This window comes from Zootoca vivipara, chromosome Z (genome assembly GCF_963506605.1).
Source record: "Zootoca vivipara chromosome Z, rZooViv1.1, whole genome shotgun sequence".
In the NCBI taxonomy this organism is placed as follows: Eukaryota; Metazoa; Chordata; class Lepidosauria; order Squamata; family Lacertidae; genus Zootoca; species Zootoca vivipara.
Window position 1 is genome coordinate 17,634,204 of NC_083294.1, and position 26,151 is coordinate 17,660,354.

Consider the following 26,151-nt stretch of genomic DNA (forward strand, 5'->3'; position numbering starts at 1 on the left):
CCATCTGGTTGTTCCTGCCTAGATGTAGAACCTTACATTTGTCCCTATTGAACAAACCAAATGGATTTCAATGGGGACAAATGTCAGGTTCTGCACTTAGGCAGGAATAAGCAAATGCACTAATAAAAGATGAGGGATACCTGGCTTGACAGCAGTGGATTGAAAAGGGTACAGGGGTTTTAGTATGAGCCACAAGCTTATACTAAGCCAACAATGTGATGCAGCGGCAAAAGAGGCTAATGTTACTCTAGGTTGCGTCAGCAGATGTTGAGTGCCCAGATCAAGGGAAGTCATACTAACACTCTAATCTGCCTGTGTCCAGTTCTGGGCACCACCATTTAAGGGGGGTAAGGACAAGCTAGATTGAAGGTGGGCAGAGGAAGATGAGAAATATGATCAAGGGTCTGGAAACCATGCCTTAGGAGGAACGGCTGAAAGAGCTGGGCATGTTTACCCTGGAGAAGAGAAGATGGAGAGGAGATGTGATAGCCATTTTCAAGGGCTGTCACATGGAAGCTTGTTTTCTTCTGTTCCTCAGGGTAGGACCCAAACCAATGGCTTCCAGTTACAAGAAAGGAGATTATGATGAAACAAGAACTTTCTGATGGTAAGAGCTGTTTGACAGTGGAATGGACCTCCTTGAAAGGTAGTGGACTCTCCTTTCTTGGAGGTTTTTAAACTGAGTTTGGATGGCCACCTGCAATGGATGATTTAGCTGAGATTCCTGCAGTGCAGGGAGTTGGATTAAATGACCCTTGCTTCCCTTCTATGATTCTATGATTTCCCAGCAAACCTGGATGGGTTTGTTGGAAGATGTGTGAGCTGGAGAGTCAGGTTCAGGTGACTACCCTGACCTTCACTCCATGGGCCAAATTAGATGTGTGTACGTACGTGTGTGTGTGACACTCTAGAGCAGGCATCCCCAAACTTCAGCCCTCCAGATGTTTTGGACTACAATTCCCATCTTCCCCGACCACTGGTCCTGTTAGCTAGGGATCATGGGAGTTGTAGGCCAAAACATCTGGAGGGCCGCAGTTTGGGGATGCCTGCTCTAGAGATTTCAAGGGGCTGTAGCTCAGAGGTAGAGAATCTGCTTTGCATGCAGATGGCCCCAGATTCAATCTCAGCATTTCCAGGTAGGGCTAGGAGAAAGTCCCCTGACTGGAACCCTGGACAGCCACTGCTGGCAGCCAGTGTTTATAGTAGTACTGGTAAAGGGTAAAAAGGTAAAGGACCCCTTGATGGTTAAGTCCAGTCAAAGGCAACTATGGGGTTGTGGCACTCATCTTGCTTTCAGGCCAAGGGAGCCGGCGTTTGTCCACAGACAAACTTTCCGGCTCATGTGGCCAGCAGGACTAAACCGCTTCTTGCACAACGGAGCACCGTGACTGAAGCCAGAGCGCACAAAAACGTCATTTACAGTACAAAACCAATGTGAAACAATGGTCTAGTGAAGTGGTATAAGGCAGCTTCCTAGAGTCCTGTTTAATTCAGCCCTTTATTCAGACCCATGAGGACTAGAATCTTGCTTTATTTTTAGCTGCAGCAGAGGGACAGAGCACCTGCCTTGCATGCAGAAGGTTGCAGGTTCAATCCACAATGGTGTCTCCAGGTAGGCCTGGCAAAGCCCCCTGCCTGAAGCCCCAAAGAGCTGCTGCCAGACAGTGTAGAAAGTAGTGATCGAGATGGAACAATCGCCTGACCCGTTGCTCTGAGGCAGCTTCCTACTTCCTATTTAATTCAGAACCATAAACTTTTTTTAAAGGATTGTAGCTGGATGGAGACAGCACCTGCTCTGCATACAGGTTCAATCCCCAGCACCATCTAGTGGGGGGGGGATGTACAGTCCGCAAAGCTGCCTGGTGTGGTTCTGGGTCAGTTGCCACTCCTCTGCCTGACTTTCTTTGCAGGGTTGTTGAAAAACAGGGTGGATGGCAAACAGAGCTTTGAGCGTTTTCCAGAAGAGGCTGGCCGTGTGATGCAAAGAACGAACAAAACTCTCCCTCTGCTTGGCCACCCACTCTCAGGAGCACCCCATGGATCACTGCCACCCACAAGAGTCCAGAGAATGAGGGCTCCAGTCTTCACCCACTTGGCTGGCTCTCAGCTGATCAAACTGACTTCCAAACAGCTGTGCTGGCAGGAGGAGATGGATGTCACAATCCAAAACTTATGGAGGGCACCAGGGTGGTGAAGGGCTGCTCTAGACTCTGGATCATAGCATCCTACAATGGTAGAGTTGGAAGGGACCCCATGGGTCATCTAGTCCAACCAGGAATCACAGGATCTTGATCACCCTTGTGGGTGAGAGAACTTCTGAGAACTTGCTTCTGACGAAAAAGAAGAGGCAGCTAATTTTGCAGGGTTGTGTGTGACAGGGTTGGAGCAAAGCGAGCCCAACTCTGCCCATCCTTCATCCATTGCTCTAAACCAGTTTCCCAACCTTGTGCTCCAGCTGTTTTCGGACTACAATTCCCATCATTCCTGACCACTGGTCTTGCTAGCTAGGGATGATGGGAGTTGTAGTCCCAAAACATCTGGAGGCACAAGGTTGGGAAACACTGCTCTAAATGACTGTCATCAATGGGGGCAGGGTGGGGGCAAAGGAAGAATCCTCAGATGGAGACAAAAAGCAATGCTTAAAAAATACCCCAAAGAATCTAAGAATTGAGATAGACTACCTCCGGAGCTGGATGTTCCATGAAAACATCAAAAGAGCCCCGCTAGGTCAGGCCAGTGGCCCATCTAGCCCAGCACCCTGTTTTCACAGTGGCCAACCAGATGCCTGCATCATGGGAAGCGAGAGCCCTCTCCCCTCCTGAGGTTTCTAGGTATTCAGAAGCATTACTACCGGTAGTAATCACTAATGCTCTCTTCCCTGAAATTGTCTATCTCTCTTTTAAAGGCATCTAAATAGGTGGCCATACCTGCCTCCCACAGGAGGGAGTTTTGCAGTTTAAATTCATTACTTTTATCCACTCTGAGTCCAACTTTCAGCTTCACTGGTTGCCCCACGAGTTCGACTGTGTTAACTGATTGTGGGATCGCCTGGGGAAGCCCCCCCCCGCTCTTTGGGGCACCCGGCCAACTTGCTATCAGGGGGGTGGGGGCGGGAAAGCAGTCGCCCGGAGAAGAAGGTTATCAGCGGAGGAACGCGCTGCAGCAAGGTGCCGTTGGGGAGACATCTTCCCTTCCTGGGGTCCGACTGAGCACACCTGCCCGGGCTGTTGCTAGCATCTTCTTCCCGGGGCGGGCACTGATGCGCCTCTTCTCCTGGCCCCTTTGGAGAAAGGGGAAGATCCGGGGGGGGGAGTATTACAAACTTCAGACGGGAGGGAAGCCCCCCCTCCCCCCAAGCCCCCCCCGCCGCCCGGGACGCGGGACGCACCTGCCTTCTCAGCGAAGGGCTCCGGGCATCCCGACTCCGAAGTGCCGCCGCTGCAGCGAGCAAGAACCTCCGCTCTCCTCTCCCAGCTGAGGCGCGTGAATGGTGCGCCTGGGCGGGGGCAGAGGCAAAGTCTCGCCAGGCGGCCAGTCGCCTGCCAGGCCCAGCGCAGTCGGGGAGGAGCCCAGACACCGCCCCCAGTAGCCTCAGAGTAGGGATGGGAGCAAGAATTGCACTGGGGGAAAGGTGATATTCCCTCTTTTCTACCCCCAAAGAGAGAGAGGGGGGGAGGGAGGGGGGAGGGACAGCCTGATCATAACTCCAGAACTCGTGGGGATCCAGTGAAGCTGAATGTTGGGAGGTAATTATTTATTCCATTTCTATCCCACCTGCTTCTCCAAGGAACTCAAAGTGACAACAGCAACCCTGGGAGGCAGTGACGGTTTCCCAGGGAGCTTCAGGGCAGATAAAAGAAAGTCCTTCTTTAGGTAGTGCCTAGTTAAACTGCGGAACTCCCTTCCGCAGGAGTCAGGGACGCACCAGTTGAGAGTGGCTTTAAGAGAGGATTTGATGGATCCATGGAGGAGGAGAGGACTGTCAATGGTTATGCTCTGCCTTAACATGGGCAGCAATGCTTCTGAACCCACAAAAGGGGCTAACACAGCCATCAATAGCCCTCCATGCATTTGTCTAATCTTTTCTTACAGCCATGCAAGTTGGCAATCCCTGCCTCTTGGGGATTGAGTTCCATTGTTTAACTATGTGCTGTGTATCATAGAGTAGTAGAGTTGGAAGGGGCCCCGAGGGTCATCTGTTCCAGTCCCCTGCAATGCTAAATCCGTGGGCTTTTAACAAAGTATACAGGCTTTTTACAGTGGGCTGAGTCAGGCAGCCGGAGCAGCAAAGAGAGAAGAAGAATAGAACAAGAACAACAAAAAACTCTCAAACAAGAAACAAACTCCAAAATTCTTCGCATTTTGCACCAGCCCCACGCAAAACACCCCCAGGCTATGCTCTCTTTAGAGACAAGGGAGCCTTCTAGAGAGCTGGCTGACTACCATTCTCTAGAGAGCTGGCTGACTACCATGGGGAGAGGTGGACTCCAGCGCCAAATCCTCCTATTTTTTTCTTCTGGTTTTGATGGAGCAGATCAAGACCTTTGCCTTCTGGGAATATATGGCTCGCAGCTGAGTAGCCACAAAAGGTAATGTTGGCCAGAGCACCTTTGGACCCCTATCAGGGATGGGGGGGGGAGAAGGAACCTCTCTTCCAAGTACCAAAGATCCCAGAAGCCCCACACTCCATTGTTACTCAGAGCAGCACCTTACTATGTCTGCCCCTGTTCTCAGGAACGGTGCCTCTCTCAAGATATGGTGTTCTGGAAACACTGGGAAACAGCAGTGTTCTGGAAACACTGGGAGACATTTGTGACCTGTCCATCCCCTGCAATTCAAGAATTGCAGCTAATCAGCCCCCCCCCTGGTGCTTTTTGCTCCTTACTGACATTCCAGGTCAGTGGCAGTTTCTGCATATGAACTCATTACGAACCTGCCTTAGTTCAGAGTTTAACTGACAGGTGCAAAACCAGGCATCCTTGCAGGGATGCAGCATGACTGCTGCCAGCAGTAAGGCCTTGCTGGCATTTAACACCTGTGCTCAAAGATCTGCACTTGTTGCCAATATACTACTTGGCCAAGTTCATGGGCATGGGGTTAATGTCAGGATATAAAGTCCTGGAGAGCCAGTGTGGTGTAGTGGTTAAGAGCGGTAGACTCGTAATCTGGGGAACCGGGTTCATGTCTCCGCTCCTCCACATGCATCTGCTGGGTGACCTTGGGCTAGTCACACTTCTTTGAAGTCTCTCAGCCCCACCCACCTGACAGGGTGTCTGTTGTGGGGGAGGAGGGGAAAGGAGATTGTTAGCCGCTTTGAGACTCCTTCGGGTAGTGATAAAGCGGGATATCAAATGCAAACTCTTCTTCCTTCACAACTTGGGACCAGTTTGCCTGCAAAAGCATATATATATATGCCCATATATAGGTCCACTTACTCCATATATATGTCCACTTCAGTCTGTGGAACTGGCTACAGGTAATCCCTGATCCTCATTTGTAAGAACTTGATTGTTTAGTGTGGCAGCACTAGCACTTCGGAACTCCCCTCTATTTTCGCTGGTCTATGACCGTAATAAAGATATTATTATTACTCCCCTCTATTGATATCAAGCAGGTGCCTTCACTGTATTCTTCTCAATCCAGAAGGCTCTTTGTGTGTTCCTACAGGTGAAACTCGGAAAATTAGAATATCGTCGAAAAGTGCATTTATTTCAGTAATGCAACTTATTATTTTTTTTTATCTTTCTTTTAATTTTTACAAATGCTTTCTTTTGGAAATTCCACAGTAATAAAACAAATAGTTACAATAATAGGAAACTAAACAAAAATAAACATCGCTATTACATTTGATTAATTACATACCTGCCTAACAACAAATAATTACAATTACAGTACAACAAATAAAGGCTTGACATATCTTGCTTTGCATGTCATGCATCTATCTCATATATTGGTTTCACCTTTTAAGTTGCATTACTGAAATAAATGCACTTTTCAACAATATTCTAATTTTCCGAGTTTCACCTGTATCTAACCTACCAGTCCAGAGGCTGTCCATCTAGATACCTAGGTTCGTAGGGGCATTTGGCCACCATGAGAACAGGATGCTGGACAAGATGGGCCACTGGCCTGATCTGGCAGGCTCTTCTTATTTTCTTAGGACTGTCCAAAAGCACCTTTAATAAATCATTAGCAAACCTCATTCTGGGATCAGGGATGAGGCTTCATCTCTGCAAGGAGAGGCAGCAAAGAGCGAACATTTGCGACCAGGCAGCCATCAATGACAAGGGTGCCCTTTGCCATCCACATGGAAAAAGCCAGTCTGCCACTCAGTGTGTGCATCAGCCACCAGCCACCCTAAATCCAGATGTCAAAGTGAGTCCACAACTTGTGTGTCAACCCCCCCCCCCAAAATTGCTGGAGATAGGCCAGTAAGGAGCCAGAGACTGCAGAGACCAGGAGGCATCTCACATCCTCTCCACATGGATCCATCAATGGAAAGGGCAGCCTTGCAAACTGAGCAAGGAAGCTGGTAGAGAAAAGTTTTTCTCACTCTCTCTTATCACTAGACAACCAACAAAGCTGAATATTGAGAAATTCATGATAGATAAAATGAAGTCCTCTTCTCAGAGTTAAACTCTGGAACTCACTTCCGCAGGAGGTCATCTAGCCCAGTGTTTCTCAACCAGTGTGCCTCCAGATGTTTTGGGACTATAACTCCCATCATTCCTGACCACTGGTCTTGCTAGCTAGGGATGATGGGAGTTGTAGTCCCAAAACATCTGGAGGCACACTGGTTGAGAAACACTGATCTAGCCCAGCTCTCTGCAAATAAGTTAAAAAACCCTTTCCTTAAAAACAGGGAACTTTAGCTGGGATTCCTGCATCGCAGTTGTTGTTGTTGTTTAGTCGTTTAGTCGTGTCCGACTCTTCGTGACCCCATGGACCATAGCACGCCAGGCACTCCTGTCTTGCACTGCCTCCCGCAGTTTGGTCAAACTCATGTTCGTAGCTTCGAGAACACTGTCCAACCATCTCGTCCTCTGTCGTCCCCTTCTCCTAGTGCCCTCAATCTTTCCCAACATCAGGGTCTTTTCCAAGGATTCTTCTCTTCTCATGAGGTGGCCAAAGTATTGGAGCCTCAGCTTCACGATCTGTCCTTCCAGGGAGCACTCAGGGCTGATTTCCTTAAGAATAGATAGGTTTGATCTTCTAGCAGTCCATGGGACTCTCAAGAGTCTCCTCCAGCACCATAATTCAAAAGCATCAATTCTTCGACGATCAGCCTTCTTTATGGTCCAGCTCTCACTTCCATACATCACTACTGGGAAAACCATAGCTTTAACTATACGGACCTTTGTCGGCAAAGTGATGTCTCTGCTTTTTAAGATGCTGTCTAGGTTTGTCATTGCTTTTCTCCCAAGAAGCAGGCGTCTTTTAATTTCGTGACTGCTGTCACCATCTGCAGTGATCAAGGAGCCCAAGAAAGTAAAATCTCTCACTGCCTCCATTTCTTCCCCTTCTATTTGCCAGGAGGTGATGGGACCAGTGGCCATGATCTTGGTTTTTTTGATGTTGAGCTTCAGACCATATTTTGCGCTCTCCTCTTTCACCCTCATTAAAAGGTTCTTTAATTCCTCCTCGCTTTCTGCCATCAAGGTTGTGTCATCTGCATATCTGAGGTTGTTGATATTTCTTCCGGCAATCTTAATTCCGGCTTGGGATTCATCTAGTCCAGCCTTTCGCATGATGAATTCTGCATATAAGTTAAATAAGCAGGGAGACAATATACAACCTTGTCGTACTCCTTTCCCAATTTTGAACCAATCAGTTGTTCCATATCCAGTTCTAACTGTAGCTTCTTGTCCCACATAGAGATTTCTCAGGAGACAGATGAGGTGATCAGGCACTCCCATTTCTTTAAGAACTTGCCATAGTTTGCTGTGGTCGACACAGTCAAAGGCTTTTGCATAGTCAATGAAGCAGAAGTAGACGTTTTTCTGGAACTCTCTAGCTTTCTCCATAATCCAGCGTATGTTTGCTATTTGGTCTCTGGTTCCTCTGCCCTTTCGAAATCCAGCTTGCACTTCTGGGAGTTCTCGGTCCACATACTGCCTAAGCCTGCCTTGTAGAATTTTAAGCATAACCTTGCTAGCGTGTGAAATGAGCGCAATTGTGCGGTAGTTGGAGCATTCTTTGGCACTGCCCTTCTTTGGAATTGGGATGTAGACTGATCTTCTCCAATCCTCTGGCCATTGCTGAGTTTTCCAAACTTGCTGGCATATTGGGTGTAGCACCTTAACAGCATCATCTTTTAAAATTTTAAATAGTTCAGCTGGAATATCATCACTTCCACTGGCCTTGTTATTAGCAATGCTTTCTAAGGCCCATTTGACTTCACTCTCCAAGATGTCTGGCTCAAGGTCAGCAACCACACTACCTGGGGTGTATGAGACCTCCATATCTTTCTGGTATAATTCCTCTGTGTATTCTTGCCACCTCTTCTTGATGTCTTCTGCTTCTGTTAGGTCCTTACCACTTTTGTCCTTGATTATGGTAATCTTTGTACGAAATGTTCCTTTCATATCTCCAATTTTCTTGAACAGATCTCTGGTTTTCCCCATTCTATTGTTTTCCTCTATTTCTTTGCATTGCTCATTTAAGAAGACCCTCTTGTCTCTCCTTGCTGTTTTTTGGAAATCTGCATTCAGTTTCCTGTATCTTTCCCTATCTCCCTTGCATTTTGCTTGCCTCCTCTCCTCCGCTATTTGTAAGGCCTCGTTGGATAGCCATTTTGCTTTCTTGCATTTCCTTTTCCTTGGGATGGTTTTCGTTGCTGCCTCCTGTATAATGTTACGAGCCTCCATCCATAGTTCTTCAGGCACTCTGTCCACCAAATCTAAATCCTTAAACCTGTTCCTCACTTCCACTGTGTATTCATAAGGGATTTGATTCAGATTGTATCTTACTGGCCCAGTGCTTTTTCCTACTTTCTTCAGTTTAAGCTGGAATTTTGCTATAAGAAGCTGATGATCTGAGTTACAGTCAGCTCCAGGTCTTGTTTTTGCTGACTGTATAGAGCTTCTCCATCTTTGGCTGCAGAGAATATAATCAATCTGATTTCGATGCTGCCCATTTGGTGATATCCATGTGTAGAGTCGTCTCTTGTGTTGTTGGAAGAGAGTGTTTGTGATGACCAGCTTGTTCTCTTGACAGAACTCTATTAGCCTTTGCCCTGCTTCATTTTGAACTCCAAGGCCAAACTTGCCAGTTGTTCCTTTTATCTCTTGATTCCCTACTTTAGCATTCCAATCCCCTGTAATGAGAAGAACATCCTTCTTTGGTGTCATTTCTAGAAGTTGTTGTAGGTCTTCATAGAATTGGTCAATTTCACTTTCTTCAGCACTGGTAGTTGGTGCATAAACTTGGATTACTGTGATGTTAAAAGGTCTGCCTTGGATTCGTATCGAGATCATTCTGTCATTTTTGAGATTGCATCCCATTACAGCTTTTTCCACTCTTTTGTTGACTATGAGGGCCACTCCATTTCTGCTACAGGATTCTTGCCCACAGTAGTAGATATGATAGTCACCCGAACTGAATTCGCCCATTCCCTTCCATTTTAGTTCACTGATGCCCAGGATGTCGATATTTATTCTTGTCATCTCATTTTTGACCACATCCAGCTTACCTCCACTCATGGTTCTTACATTCCAGGTTCCTATGCAATATTTTTCTTTACAGCATCGGACTTTCCTTTCGCTTCCAGGCATATCCGCAACTGAGCGTCCTTTCGGCTTTGGCCCAGCCGCTTCATCAGCTCTGAATCTACTTGTACTTGTCCTCCGCTCTTCCTCAGTAGCATGTTGGACGCCTTCCGACCTGAGGGGCTCATCTTCCAGCGTCATAACTTTTATATGCCTGTTGTCTTTGTCCATGGAGTTTTCTTGGCAGGGATACTGGAGTGGCTTGCCAGTTCCTTCTCCAGGTGGATCACGTTTAGTCAAAACTCTCCACTATGACCTGTCCATCTTGGGTGGCCCTGCATGGCATAGCTCATAGCTTCTCTGAGTTATTCAAGCCCCTTCGCCACGACAAGGCATTGATCCATGAAGGGATCCTGCATCGCAGTGGGTTGGTCTATATGACCTTGGGCTCCCTTCCAACTCTACAATTGATTCAATGAAAGGCCAGCCAGGATAAAACAGTTGCCTGCTGGTGGAATGTCAGTAAAGGGGGAGTCAGTCTGGCTTCTCCAGGCAGGGAGTTCCAAAGTTGTCTGGGAGCAGCCGGCACTGAGAAGGCCCTGTCCCATGCCGCCCCCCACCACCAAACAGGCCCAGGAGTGGTTCAGGATGGAGGGAAGGGCCTCCCCCATAGACCTCAGAGCCTAGGAAGGTTCATACATCAGGATACAACCCTTCAGGTAGCTTGTGACTGAGCCTAATACTGTACAATATAATATATTGGGTGAAATATTATTCTTTTTGGAAAGCATTTTATTGAATTTTATCCACCTAACTCAAACAGCAAAATAGAACTTCATGCGACAAACACATAAAAGCTGAACCAAGGCTTGCATGGGATGTTAAATTCATAAGCAGAAATGATAAAGCTGGTTCTCTGGATATTTGTGATAAGATGCATAGTAGAAAGTGATTAGTTGCAATTCCTGCCTTGTAGGGGATTGGCTATATGAACCCTGGGATCCCTTCCAACACTACAATTCTATGATTCTAGGATTTAATAAGAGTACTATACCATCATAAGAAATGAGAGGTGGAAGAACACAGATTAACATATATTTGTAAATTCTGCCATCCTACTGATAAAGATTTCACTTTCTATTCTCATGTTAATAATTTATATTTCTGTATATATATTTTTTCTAAGGAAAGATGAATGAAACTCAAATCCACCCAATCACTCCCCAGTTTCAATAAATAAATAATTTGCAGAAACCTCATCTGATAAACAATGGCGGTTAGACAACTTCATTTTGCAAAATTAGAGATAAGATAGCACAACATTTTGAATTAATTATTTTAGTCAGAATATTATGCCAGAGGAAACCTGGCTGCAGGGCCGTCTTAAGCATATCTGGCGCCATGGTGCGAAGATCCCTCCGGCACCCCCCCCTTTTGTGGGTTCGAGCTGCATGGGGGTGAACTAGATGACCTAGAATCATAGAATCATAGAGTTGGAAGAGACCACAAGGGCCATCCAGTCCAACCCCCTGCCAAGCAGGAAACACAATCAAAGCAGTCCTGACAGATGGCTGTCAAGCCTCTGCTTAAAGACCTCCAAAGAAGGAGACTCCACCACACTCCTTGGCAGCAAATTCCACTGTCGAACAGCTCTTACTGTCAGGAAGTTCTTCCTAATGTTTAGGTGGAATCTTCTTTCTTGTAGCTTGAATCCATTGCTCCGTGTCCGCTTCTCTAGAGCAGCAGAAAACCTTTCACCCTCTTCTATATGACATCCGTTTATATATTTGAACATGGCTATCATATCACCCCTTAACCTTCTCTTCTCCAGGCTAAACATACCCAGCTCCCTAAGCCGTTCCTCATAAGGCATTGTTTCCAGGCCTTTGACCATTTTGGTTGCCCTCTGCAGATGCAGCAGGGATTCAATGGCTGACCATGGCAGCCATTAAGAAAGCAAAGGTCCTTAGCAAAATCTGTACCACGTAGCAGAGCAGTGGGCCCCCTCCTCTAGCTCTGTTAGTTAAGAGCTATGTTTAGGATTACAGTTTCCTTGATGTGAGCTTAAGGAAAAGGTGTCAGTCTATAGGCAGCGAGCTGGGATAGAGGGCTATGGCTGATTTCTGTTGGCATCTAAGACTGTAGCCATGGGAGAAGCAAGAACTCTTTGAGAGCATAATGCTGTGGGCCCCTGTTGTAGGCTCAGGCTGTATATATGTGTAACTTCCCATTACTTTTCTACAGAATAGGAGAGCTGTTAAGTACACACCTGGGTCAAATGTGTGCATTTCTCAGAGGGCACGGTCTGTGGGCCACCTGGACTCCCCTTCTAATTTAGCATGTTAAAATACAAGTCAGGTGCCAGCCTGGTGCCTTTTGGGGTGGCAGGCTCAGATGCTAGATATTGTGTAAATAAGCCATTTATCAAAGGGACACGGTGGTCTCCAATGTGCCACATTTCCAAAGGAACCACAGAGTGAAGGACCTTAACCCTGGAATCTCCTGGTGCTGTGGAGACTGGGGTGGCGTGTAAGAGTGCCATGCGTGTGTGGATGCCAGATCCACCTTGGGCCCCTGAGGAGCTTGTCCGAGGCTGCGGCAGGAGCTTTGGACAGTGCAAGCCAACCTGGCTGCTCTGACCTGACACAGCAAGGGCCAAGGGGGAGACCTGGGACATGGAGCCTCACGGGGGGGGGCATGGGGGGGAAGGAGACTCCGCCATTAGGGTCGTTGCTGCCATTGGTTGAATGCCCAAAGAGCCCTTCGTGCCCAAAGGCCTCAGGACCGCTTACAGCGCTGCTAAAAGGCGGAATGAAAAGCCCTCGGGTCTAGGGGAGCCTCGCAGGGGCCCCAACTCCGCGACCCAAGAGGGAACGAGGGTGCCACGCGGGGCTCACAGGAGACCCCTCCCCTCGAGAGGAAAGAGGCATGTCCCGGGTGTTTCTCCCCCCCTGCTAGACCTCCCTCCCTCCCTCCCCTCCCCTCAGAGGCGCCGCTTTTTGGACGCAGCGAAGGCCCATTCCTCCCTGCGCACCCCAACTAAGGCCCTGCCTGGCTGGTAGTCTGGGATGCAGCAAAAGCCCATATTCATGAATTTTTGATTTAAAAAACCCCATATGAATGGAAACAGTTTACCCAAAAAGAAAGAGATTTAAACCGCTTCTTAAAAAAACCATCTTTAGATGCGGCTAATTTGGCCAACTATCGCCCAGTCTCAAATCTTCCATTCTTGGGCAAGGTGATTGAGCGAGTGGTTGCTGAACAACTCCAGGCACGCCTGGAAGAAGCGGACCATTTGGATCCCTTCCAGTCAGGATTCAGGCCTCATCATGGGACTGAAACGGCCCTGGTCGCACTGGTTAATGATCTCCGGCGGGCTAGAGATAAAGGTGGGAGCTGCTTCCTAGTCCTGCTGGATCTCTCAGCGGCTTTTGACACCATCGACCATAACATCCTTCTGGACCGTCTAGAGGGGTTGGGAGCTGGGGGCACTGTTATACAGTGGTTCCACTCCTTGCTCCTGGGCCGTGTTCAGAAAGTGGTGGTGGGGGATGAGTGTTCAGACCCCCTGGGCTCTCACTTGTGGGGTGCCTCAGGGTTCTGTCCTCTCCCCCATGCTTTTTAACATCTACATGAAGCCGCTGGGAGAGATCATCAGGGGGTTTGGGCTGGGTGTTCATCAGTATGCAGATGATACCCAGCTCTACCTCTCTTTCAAATCAGAACCAGTGAAGGCAGTGAAGGTCCTGTGTGAGTGCCTGGAGGCGGTTGGAGGATGGATGGCGGCTAACAGATTGAGGTTGAATCCTGACAAGACAGAAGTACTGTTCGTGGGGGACAGGAGGCGGGCAGGTGTGGAGGATTCCCTGGTTCTGAATGGGGTAACTGTGCCCCTGAAAGACCAGGTGCGCAGCCTGGGAGTCATTCTGGACTCACAGCTGTCCATGGAGGCGCAGGTCAATTCTGTGTCCAGGGCAGCTGTCTATCAGCTCCATCTGGTACGCAGGCTGAGACCCTATCTGCCTGCAGACTGTCTTGCCAGAGTGGTGCATGCTCTAGTTATCTCCCGCTTGGACTACTGCAATGTGCTCTACGTGGGGCTACCTTTGAAGGTGACTCGGAAATTACAACTAATCCAGAATGCGGCAGCTGGACTGGTAACTGGGAGCGGCCGCCGAGACGACATAACACCGGTCTTGAAAGATCTACATTGGCTCCCAGTACGTTTCCGAGCACAATTCAAAGTGTTGGTGCTGACCTTTAAAGCCCTAAATGGCCTCGGTCCAGTATACCTGGAGGAGCGTCTCCACATCCATCATTCTGCCCGGACACTGAGGTCCAGCACCGTGGGCCTTCTGGCGGTTCCCTCGTTGCGAGAAGCCAAGTTGCAGGGAACTAGGCAGAGGGCCTTCTCGGTGGTGGCGCCTGCCCTGTGGAACAGCCTCCCAACAGATGTCAAAAAGGAAAACAACTACCAGACTTTTAGAAGACATCTGAAGGCAGCCCTATTCAGGGAGGCTTTTAATGTTTAATAGATTATTGTGTTTTATTCTTCTATTGGAAGCCGCCCAGAGTGGCTGGGGAGACCCGGCCAGATGGGCGGGGTATAAATATTATTATTATTATTATTATTAATTCAAAACAATCATAGAAAAAGAAACACTCAGCCATGAAACTCACTGAGTGACCTTGGGCCAGTCACCATCTCTTAGCCTAACCCACCTTACAGGGTTGTTGTGAGGATGAAATGGGGAAGAGGAGAATCAGCTACACCACCTTAAACTCATTGGAAGAAAGAGGTGGTATATAAGTGAAATAAATAAATAAATCACAAACAAAGACATGATCTGGAGGCAGCGGGACAATAAAATTCCATAATATTGATGTGTATCAATAACTTCAAACTGAAAAATTCAAAAAATACATTTGATCAAACAACAATTGTTTGAACACAGTAACACAGACCATCTAAATTGAGTGGCTGGGGAAACCCAGCCAGATGGGCGGGGTATTAATAAAATTATTATTATTATTATTATTATTCATTATCAACTAAAAGATGGACAATCAAAAACCTTAATTCCATCTATAGAACATAAAAATAAAAGGGCAACAGCTTTTTGAGCAGAAATAGCAAATTATTTTCAACAATTCTATCAATCTTTAGATACACCACAAAACCCAACTAAAGAACAGATTGATAAAGCCTTTCTAAACATTATGATGCCTAAAGTTTCAGCTTAAGTTCTCAAAGTCTTGGAATCAAAAGTCACCAAGGAAAAGGTACATAACATAATTTTTTCACTGCATATGGGCCAGATGGCTTGACCAGCAAATTTGATAAACCTCTTCCCAATAAATTAATATCTTACTATACAACAATGCATCTCTCTCATTAAAAAAACTCCAGGATTCATGATCAAAAATTATAATTAATTTTATTCCTAAACAAGATAAGGATCCTAAAGAACCCCAAATGTATAGACCAATTTCTTTACTAAACCAAGATGCCAAAATGGCTCTCCATAATTTCTAAGTGTACTTAAAAATGTAAATCCAGATCAAACTAGTTTTATAAAAAAATAGGAAATTACAATATAACAAAACAGAATATTGGTTGAATTAAGAAAGAAATGAAAGTTTTTGTTTTGGATGCAAAAAGGGCTTTGATAGGGCTGCATGGCCTATTCTAGCAAGAACAATAAGAACCCTTCAATAAATGATATTATTGGCAGATTCAAATAATGGATTGGCATCTTATATAAGGACCCATGAGTGAAAGTTTTCATTACCAATTGTTACTTGTTAAAGCCATTAAAATCACTAGTGTGGTGCATGTCAAGGGTGCTCATTATCTCTGTTATTGTTTGCAAAACATTTCTAGAACCATTAGCAAGTTTGATAAGAACCAACCAAAGACTTAATGGAATTAACTTTGGCTTGCAAGAATTCAAAATATCACAGTATGCAAATGATACAGCATTATCATTTACCAAACTAGAAACATCAATATGAAGTACATGGACTTTCCAAACACCTTTGGAGAAGCATTCAGTTACAAGATCAATACTATTAAACCCTTAGCTTCTGAATAAACATGACAATTCTAGTGATAAATACCTTCTGCAAACCCTTCAGATTTCAATAAAAAAAGTCCAATAAACTACTAAGGGGTTTGGTTGCACCCAGATTCACAAATAACCCATACAATAATATAAGCATGCAAACACATGAAAACTGAAAAGGTGGCAGACACTACAATTCTCTTGGAGGGGCAGAATATCAGCTCTCTCTATGAATATTCTACCCAGGCTATTATTCCTATTATCTGCTCTACCATTGGAAACAGATATTTTCCAATAATAAAGTCTCTCTCTCTCTCTCTCTCTCTCTCTCTCTCTCTCTCTCTCTCTCTCTCTCTCTCTCTCTTGCTATGCTTAACTCTTTTCTCCTTTATATAATTTCCTTTTCTTTTTTTCTTCCCCTCACTACTTTTCTCGACAAGCAAAGTTGTTTGATGTATGACCATCTCGGCTACAAAGTGTAATAATTTTTATGAATATTTACCGTAAAAAGAAATGCGAGAGCAAGTGATGTGCTTGCAAGAAATACAGAAAGGTAAGCCCATAATTGAAACCATCAGAGGCACAAGGAGTACCAAGAGCAAAAATCTCTATAGTACATTGAGAAAAATTCTCAGCCAATTACCTGTTGCTTATCCCAGATTTCTTTTTTCCCCTTTTTTAAAATAAATTCTTTATTCAGGTAATTTTAAAAGGTTACAAAGACAAAAGGAAAAAAAAATTGGTATAAACAAAGGATATTTACACCAGGAATAATAAAAAGCATACATAAAAGAAACAATAACAATGCGAAAAAGAAAAAAGAAAAATAAAGAAAAACAAAAGAAAAAAGTTTAAGAATCCTGGCAGCTGCACTTGCATAGAGTAGGATGTTTACTCTATCCCAGGCATCCCCAAACTTCGGCCCTCCAGATGTTTTGGACTACAATTCCCATCTTCCCTGACCACTGGTCCTGTTAGCTAGGGATCATGGGAGTTGTAGGCCAAAACATCTGGAGGGCCGCAGTTTGGGGATGCCTGCTCTATCCTTTGGTATATTAGATGGGATCAGACTCAATAGAAAAATTTCAGGGCTTTTCTCAAAAGTACATTTCATCATCTTTTTCATTTTATCGTATACTGTATCTTATCCCAGAAGTCAGCTACCTTTGGACAAGTCCACCAGCAGTGATAAAAAAATTCCAATTTTCTTTTGGCATTTGCAGCATTTTCCTTCTCCAGATTTATAAATTTTTGCAATCCTTTCTGGGGTTACATACCACCTGTGGAACATTTTAAATACGTTTTCTCTAATTGTCGCACACGCCGTAAAATTTAGATCAGTTTTCCACAGTTCCTCCCACTGATTTATAGAGATCGTTTTGCCAATTATCTGTAGCCCACTTTATCATTACATTTTTAGTTAGTTCATCTTTTAATTCCCAATCCAATAAGAATTTGTACATCCTCCCCAATGGTTTTTTAAAAATCATTTTCTATTATTAATTCTTGTAATTTGGACTCCTTATCCCAGATTTCTTGAAAGGCTTGTGGAAGAGACAAAAGTCTTTTTCTTTAAAAAAAAAATGTAGTCAATAAAATCCCACCAAACAGAGAAAAAAAAGAGGTCGCTGTTATTTTCCCTTCTAAATAATGGGTAAATTTTGTTGTGTATTGAGTCAAAGGATTTTATCTCTGTATTATTATTGTCTGTATTTGCATTAGGATAAAGTAACTGCCTTTTGGTTCCAGAGGGTACAGCTACTATTGGTTCATTTAAGCTGCTGTATTTGGATCCTCTGTCTTATTGGTTCCCTCCAAAAGGCAGCACTGGGATTGCCTGATATTGTTCCCTCCAAAATGTATCCCTTTCTAACTACCGTAGTTCCCTGTCCCTATAAATGTAGCCTTCCTGCCCTCAGAGTCAGTCTTGTTCACTTTAATAAAGAACTGTTACTAGAGAACTGTCTCCAGCATGTTATGTCAAGAGAGCTGAAATCACAAACCCCACATCACAACAAATTTCCCATGTAATAATGGGTTAGTTTTCCATGTAAAGTATTGGGGGCTTTAGCTGCTGTTCTGCACTCTTTGGAGGACACCAGGATCTCTGCACTGGAGGAGGTTGAACTAGAAGACTATTGACGTCTCTTCCAACTCCACAGTTTTTTGATTCTATAAGGAGGCGTTAATTTCAGACAATGGCCATATTAGAAGCAGCTAACAACAGTTGGAAACGACAAGTGAAGCATTCCAGACACCCCGAGAAATTAAATATTTGCAGTTTTAGAGGCCTGGATTGATTCTACCTCATTCCTATTTTTCTCCTTAGAAGTGACGGTTCCTGAGAAATGGCTCAGCCAATGTCATTTTCATTGCCTTGCAGCAAAACCGCCCACTCCGTTAGGCACATTGTCGCAGAGGGTGGGGCAAAGCTCCCTCTTTGCGGGGGTCCAAGGAGGGCTCCCCTACGCTGCAGATATAGAAAGAGATAGGCAGGTTTCGCACAGTGGGTGCCGCAAGATGGCTGCCTCATCGCACGCGCCCCCTATTATTTCTCAAAAGGGGCATCTCAGTCCCAGCAAGAGTATAATGCTAACAGCATGCTCCAAAAATGGCTCCATATCTAAACAATCTTGAGGAACACACATCTGCAAGCTGTCAGTGTGACTTCTCTGCGCTTTCCGTTGACTATACATGGCCTTGCCAGGGAGGCGGGTGGCCTAGGAATCGCAGCAAAGGAATCCCTGACAGACAGATACCTAACCTTTCTTAACCCCCCACCCCCCCGTGAACGAGAGTTCACTACTTTCCAAGGCATAGAAGCATAGAATTGTAGAGTTGGAAGGGGACCCCAAGGATCTTCTAGCCTTCCCAAGGGTCTTCTAGACCCCCCAAGGGTCTTCTAGCCCTTGTAATGCAGGAATCCCAGCTAATGGATGGAAAGCCAGTTGGAATTCCTCACAAGAGCAATGACTGGATATAGTTGGAAGCCCCCACCCAGGCGGGAGATTCTTGTACCTTTCCTGCACATCTGGGGAAATGTAGCATGCAATGAGCACCAGGCATAAGACAGGTGCTTGAATCTCACCTAGCAACAAAACACACTTTCATCCTATTTATTTGGGGCTGTTGAATTGTTGCAAAGTCAGAGGCAGATCCTCCCCCCCCCCTTCCGTTTCGTTCCAAGAATGCTCAAGGTGACCTTTAAGATAATAAGTCCAAATTCAGCCAGGAGAATGAGAAGCAAATGCCCAACGTGAAAACCACAGCAGCAGAGAAATAGGAGGACGCCACATGCTTCCACAAACCCGAACATTAGGAGAGCCTGTAGGATCGGCCAATGGCCCATCTAGGCCAGCTTTTTGTTCTCACAGTGGCCAACCAGATGCCTGTGGGAAACCAGCAAGCAGGACCTGAACATAACTCTCCCCTCCTGCACTTTTCAGCAACAGGTACCGGTATTCAGAAGCATTGCTGCTGCCAGCTGTGGAGGCAGAGCATAGCCACCATCACCAGTAGCCACAGGTAACCTCCTCCTCCATGAATTTGCCCAATTCTCTTTTAAAGCCACCCAATTGAGTGACCACCACTGCCTCCTGTGGGTGGTAGTTCTGTCGTTCAGTTATGCGCAGCATAAATAACTTTCCTAAATATGACCTAAAAAAAAACACCTCCAGGCTAGATTTCTGCTATGTGCTCTATGTGGGGCTTCTCTTGCACTTGGACCACGAGCTGCCGCTAATGCAAAATGCTGCAGCACTATCGCTGATGAGAGATAAAGCCCTTAACAACTTGGGACCAGTTTACCTGTGAGGTCACCTTGCACCACAGGTGGCCACTCAACCACTCCAAATAGCACTACTACATGTGCCAAATAACACCTGCTCCACATTGGCAAGAAATCTATATTTTATTTTATTTTTAAATTATCTTTATTAACATTTTCCAATCACAAAATCATTCTAATAAAATACTGTATAAATACTGTATAAAAAGAATAAGAAGACGTAAAGAAGAAGAGAAAAAAACCAAAACAGCACAAATAAGAAACTGGACAAAATTCCAGGGGGAAAAAAAGAGAAAAAAGGAAAAAAGAATAAAAAAATTACAATCTTAGTATTTTAATATCTTTATCATAACTTCGACTCCCCCGCTCCCTCCTTCCCGAGTCTAATTATATCCCATCTTAGCAATTTTCCTGATTATACAATTCCAAAACTAACAATTTTAATCTTAAAATAATACTTAGATATAATCCTTTACTCCAAATTAATACACAAATTATTCCTTAGAAATCTATATTTTAATGTGGTAGTGTCTACACTTTGGAACCTCCACTGTGCTCTTCTCAGTGCCTGCTAAAAACATTCTTGTTTAGACAAGCCTGTCCAGATGCTTAGAAAGTGTGTTTTAAAACTTATTTAGCATTTTAACTTTCTGTATATTTGGAAGTATTGTTGCAATTTTTTCTTGATTTTTTAATTTTTTTTTTGTAGACTGCTTTGAGGTTTTTCCTACAATCAAGCAGTGTATAAATGTTATGAAATAAGCAAGAATGAAATGAAAGGCATTCATGCAATGGGGTCCTTCACAGCGGACACCAAAAAACCTAGGAAGAAGAGCAATTTGTGAATTTTTAGGTGAGGGGTACTGTTCATGCCCGCCTCATCTCCTTACCAGTCGGGAGAGCTGAAACCGTACGTCACTGGTCTCCAACGGGGATTCGCTGGGTGGTGGAATCTTCTTGTCTGGGATGGACTGGCTTCCCCTGTGTTTCCTGGATCTGACCGACAGCGACATGAATTCTTTCCCAGGGATCTCCATGTCTCCGTTCTGATCCTGAGGAGAAGTGACAAAGAGGTCATTGCTGTAGATGGAGACACCTTGCTGCAAGGCATTTCCCTCTTGCTGGGGGCCACATTCCCTCAGGAGTGATCTTCTGGGAGCCACATGACAGAGGCGACAGAGGCTGCCCCTTCTCCCTCACCCTCCATGCCCTGCCACTCTAGAGAGGAATGCCATTCCAGAAAGGAAGGAGACGCAGGCTGAATGTGGCCTGTCATTACTGATTTATAATGGCTTCTAAGCTGTTTACAGGTATAAAATCTGTCTGTAATTAAAACATGTGGTAAAAGAATTCCATTGAAGCACTGAAAACTTTCAGGATTACTATAAAATGTGGAATAAAACAAGCCACTTAAAAAGCATAAAAATTAAAACTTTGTTTTTTATTATGATTATAAAAAACCCCCGATTAAAACCCATCAATCAGGAAGTTCAAGTACAGGGGGATGCTGGCCTAAACAGATATGTCTTCAAGATCCCTCTTCCTCCTCTTCCCCACCATCAACTGATGTCTCCCTTTACCTTTTCTGATGGGAACTCAAGGCTGCTCATGCGGTTCCTCTGGATCATCTTGGGCCTTGCCCCTGAAAAAGCAACAGGAGATGGGTGGGTGAGCTGGCCAACCACCGTCTTGATGTGACCTTCATGGCCGAAAACAAACAAACAAACACCCAGTTAAAAAATAATAATTAACAGCAGAAGTCATTAATTGAGCTGCAGCAATATAAGGTCACCTGGGCAGGTGTCGTGGATGAGGCAGTTATCCAAATGTATAGAATCACATAATTGAATTACAGAATTGTAGAGCTGGAGGAGACACCAAAGGTCATCTAGTCCAACCCCCTGCAATGCAGGAATACATTTATATATTTATTTCATATTTTTTATTTGCTATGATTTTTGTTTGTCTGTTTAATTGCAAACTATTGGGGAAAATTAATCGAAATAATTCCCAAGCAGGAAGTGCTGTCTTCCAGGACAAATGCATGTCCAGATGTTGAGTTTCCTGTATCGATTCCTGTATTGCAGGGGGCTGGACTAGATGACCCTTGGTATCCTTCCCAACTCTGCAGTTCTATGGTTCTATGAATCTTGAATGCAGTCATCCACATGGCATCAGAGCAGACTTGGGAAATCTTTTACATGGCAGGATTTGCTTCAGTACAGAGCAGTGGTTCTTAAAGGGTGTGACTCGCCACACTGATGTGGCAGGAAAGGATGGAAAGTGTGGAGGGGAAAATTCAAGGGCAATCAAAGAAACATTTAAAGATTTCAGTGTAATATAGTGTCAATATATATATATATGCAGAATATGGATAGATGTCTTTTCAAAATGAGAGCAAGTGTATCAAGAGATACCAAGGACAAATCCTGGTTGTGATCCAGAATCACCCCTCTTCTACTGTTCTCCACGACATATTGTTGTTAACAGGGATTTTAAACTCTGACAAATATGAAAGATCGGAAGAGACAAAGGCTTATTTGTGCTGATGAGGAGATGAGAGTTTGTTTGTCTCAAATCGGACCTAATATAAATGAGATTACTTGGCAATAGCAAACTCACACCTCTCATGCACTTTGTAAGTACATTTAAGGCACATATGGAAGAGGCTCACTTATAATTGCATTTTGGGAATGATTTACATTCTTATGCAGCCGCATTGTTTTATACTTTCTGCATGTCCCATGAACATATTATAAAGTATAATATGTTATAAATGTTCTATGTTATAAATCAAGCACTGCTGGTTGTTCTCCCCCCCCCCCCAAACATGTTTCCGTTTGTTTTCCAATGCATTAATTATCAATAAAAAAAATCAGTGTGAGCAAAATTTTATTCTGAAAGTGTGGCCCAAGCAAAATGTTTGAGAACCACTGATCTACAGTATCCTAAATTTTTATATATCACTTGATTGTAAACACACACACACACCCTCAAAGCAGTTTACAAACAAAATCAAACAATGCATTAAAAAAACACACCAACCAGTTAAAAACTACTGTACCACTAAAAAAAGCCTCCGTGGGGCACTTTTTGCACTGTGACTCCCATAATCCCTGGCCGTTGACTGCAGTGGGAGTTGTAGTCCCTTCATTTGACGTTTTTAAGCAGAGGTTGGCTGACTACCTGTCAGGGATTATTGAGCCTTGCAGAGACCGGATCCCTCACGCCTTTTCCCGATTACTTTGAGAGCCTCTTGCATCAGTGGCAAAGACATTTCTCAAAATAAGTGGGAGATATAGCACCCCAGCCGCCCTAGAAATCCCAGCCGCCTCTGAGCTAAGCTGTAATTAAGTCCGACGGCATCTTGAATCAGCCAAAGAACTGTAATTAAAACAACAAACCCGAGTCCTTCAAGGAGAAAAACAAGTGGGCCTGTCAAAGGAAGCCCACAGCTTACATCTTTTGCTGACAAAAGAGCTGGGAGGATAAGGCCAGCCGTTGCATCTCCCTGCTTCTGTTGGGAGGCCACAGCCCTGGCAAGGTCACAGCCATGGAGCCAAGTTTGGAGTTTGTATTGAAAAGCGAATCTCCCAGATTTGCACTCTTCAATGCAAGAGGTGAATGGAAACACAGCCCTCCTTCCAAATCTGCACTTGCCCCCAAATTTATTATTTTCTAATTATTGCATTTATATCCCACCTTTCCCCCTCTAATGAGCTCAAAGGGGTTCCTCCCTCCTCATTCAATCCCCATAACACCCCTGCGAGGTAGGGTAGGGCTGACAGAAGTAGTGACTGGCCTCTCAAGGTCACACCCAGGGAGCTTCATGACCGAGCAGGGAGTTGAACCCTGGACACTCCCAGGTCCTAGTCGGATACTCTAACCACCACACGGCACCGCCTCATAACCCACCACAACCCCTACTAGTCACAACCGGCTCTGCACTGAGATGGCTGGCTGGGTATGGGTTTTCCTTTTCCTAGATGGGCTACCTTCCTAGGTTGAAGAGCCCCACCTGCCTCTCCTTGAGGTGTAGGCAACCTTTTCCTGGATTCCCTACTGGGCAACTCCCTACAGACACTGTACAGAACAGGCAGTGAATGAAGCAAGGTTCAATATTTGGCAATGCCACCCCACTTCCTCTCTGAAGAAGGGATATAATGCTCAAGAACTGATCATTCACAAGGAGCTTTGGGACTTAAGGCCGCATGAAATTAGACAGAGGGATGCAGTGTCCCCGCCCTGAATTGCAGGGGTTGGGCTAGATGACCGCCCCAGGGTACCTTCCAATTCTACAATTCTATAACCGGGAGCGCAAGCATATGCATCATATTCCCACATATTTGTACTCCGCCTTTTTCCTTGATAGGGACTCAAGCATCTTATAGATAAAAACAAGAACAGTTAAAAACATAGGGGAAAAGCAACCGGTAATAAACAAATACTGACTGAATTAACCCCCCCCCACACACAGAGAGAACTCTGTTAAAACCACACAAATAATTACAATAAAAACAGCATGACATCAGCCCTTTCATTAAAAGCAGTCAGTTCCCCAAAGTCTGTTGGAAAAAGAAAGTTTTCACTTGCCAGTGGAAGGATAAGGATAACAGTGCAGGAATCATAACTAAAGCTGGGGCAATTCAGAGAGCCTGGCTCTCAGGGGACAAACAAGGACTTGTTTAGCTCCAGCCTGTTCTCAGAGTAGCCCCAAGTAGAACAGAATTCCCTGCTTGAAGGTGCAAAAAGTGGCATTTGCTGACCTGCGTCTCCTTGGAGGTGTGCAAACAAAGCGGAGAAAGGCACCACTTTAGTGCTGTGGTTGGGGCGCGTCTGTTGACTTTGAATGCATCAGAATGCCAGCCAGCTCCCATGGCCATGCTGAGCACATGGAGACAGCCCTTTGTGATGAAAAGGCCACCTGGCTCCCAAGGCTCTTCAGCTTCCAACTGAGAGTCTCATATTCCCTTGTTACATGTCTGTGTCTGGCAGTACTGTTTGAATCCACATGTTTCAGAAGGGGCTGTGGTCTGTGGTTTTTATGAGAAAGTGAAGAAAACGTCTCTTATCCAAGATTAGGGATTTACCCCAGTTCTAGGGAGAATGACACCAGCGGCAACTGGCCACACATTTCCAAAGATAACTTTTCATCAAAGCCATGAAGGTCATAAATCAAAACAAGAGAGGCTCCAGTTCTGAAGCCCTCACGCCCTGAAATCCCAAGCAAGATTTCACAGTATCAGAGCATTGAAGACAATAAAATTCCTAGCAGGGCCATCTTCACAAGGCATTCTTCAAGCTGGTACCTCCCCTCCAGATGTTGCTGACTACAACTCCCACCATCATTGCTAACCATTGGCCATGCTGACTGCTAGGAGCTGGAGCCCAACATTGTTTAGAAGCCTGCCTCCATTCCTCTCCTTTCTGTTTCAACGATATGGCCAAAAAAGCCTCCAGCTAATTTCACCTCTGCACAATGTCCCTTAAGTTCCACTGCCTCTCTGGGCCACCAAAGATGCATTTGTAAGCCTCTTGCTATGTAGCACCTGTACTTTGGAAGTCTCTGCCTATGGATATCAAGCAGGTGCCTTTGCTGAAATCCTTCTGGTATCTGCCCAAAACATTCCTGTTTAGAATGTAAATTTTAGCCCATTTTTAATATCTTAACTTTCTTTGGTCTGTTTTAAAGTATTGATGTGAACTTTTATTTTCCCTTTTTTTTGTAAACCACTTTGAAAAAATAAACAAAATAAATAACTTTGCATTTTCTTTTCTGTTTTCCTCTTCAGGAACATTTTGTCCTCCGGCTCCTGATGAGGTCTCAACATGGGAGCCCATTCAAGGGCCTGATGAATGAGGTCACTGCTGCCCCTGAGAGCTCCAGATCAAGAGCTCTGCTGGATTGATGCAGCTCCCAATCCTCTTCCCACGCCAGAAATCATGCACTCAAGTTTACCCAAGCTCAGTCCTTAGCGCTGCTCCTATCAAAAGGAGAGGGAGGCCAAATTGGACTCTGGGGTGCAGGGAAGTGCTGCCAGCAGTTCTCATCTGGGCTGAAAAAGAAACTAAAAATCTCTAAAGGGCAGAGCTTGAATGACCTTTTAAATAAATACATGGCATGATTTTATTTCATAAACAAATATTGAGGCACCTGAAATCCCTTGAAGATGGTCTTGTCCTCCTTTGCAAATGTCAAATATGTTTTCTCTAATACTGCTTAATTGTCTGAGGGGTTGCAATGATCTTGGTATATACCGGTATTATCATTTATGGTGGGAGTGCCAGTTGGTGCAAGATGTTTGGAATTTAATGATAAATATTACTAAAGAAATTGCCCAAAATTAATGTGACTGAATACTTTTTTGATGATACCAATGTAGACATATATTGTCAAAAGAATTTGATACATGATCTTGACAGCATGAATAGTAATGGCAACTCAGTGGAAAACAGCCCAAAATCTTACATTGAGCACTCAATACCCCTCACTCTGGAATACAGCTATAATGGAGAAAATTATGCACAATCCTGTATCGATGAGGACTAGAACCTGCAGACACTTTCAATATGAATAATAATAATTCTGACT

The 26,151-nt window shown here is 44.8% G+C and overlaps 1 protein-coding gene across 3 annotated transcripts in view; it reads right to left on the reverse strand.

The window, feature by feature from the left end:
- The window catches only part of GPSM1 (G protein signaling modulator 1), a 65,247-nt gene that overhangs the window by 13,137 nt on the left and 25,959 nt on the right, over window positions 1–26,151 (reverse strand). For 2 of the 3 annotated variants that reach the window (XM_035113168.2, XM_035113170.2), the window contains 2 exons: window positions 21,140–21,201; window positions 20,450–20,611 (listed from right to left, as the gene is read on the reverse strand). In XM_035113168.2, the coding sequence (XP_034969059.2) occupies window positions 20,450–20,611; window positions 21,140–21,201 (224 nt within the window). Of the gene's footprint in view, window positions 1–20,449; window positions 20,612–21,139; window positions 21,202–24,152; window positions 26,149–26,151 lie in introns of those variants that run through there. The other variant, XM_035113171.2, reaches the window with a different exon arrangement.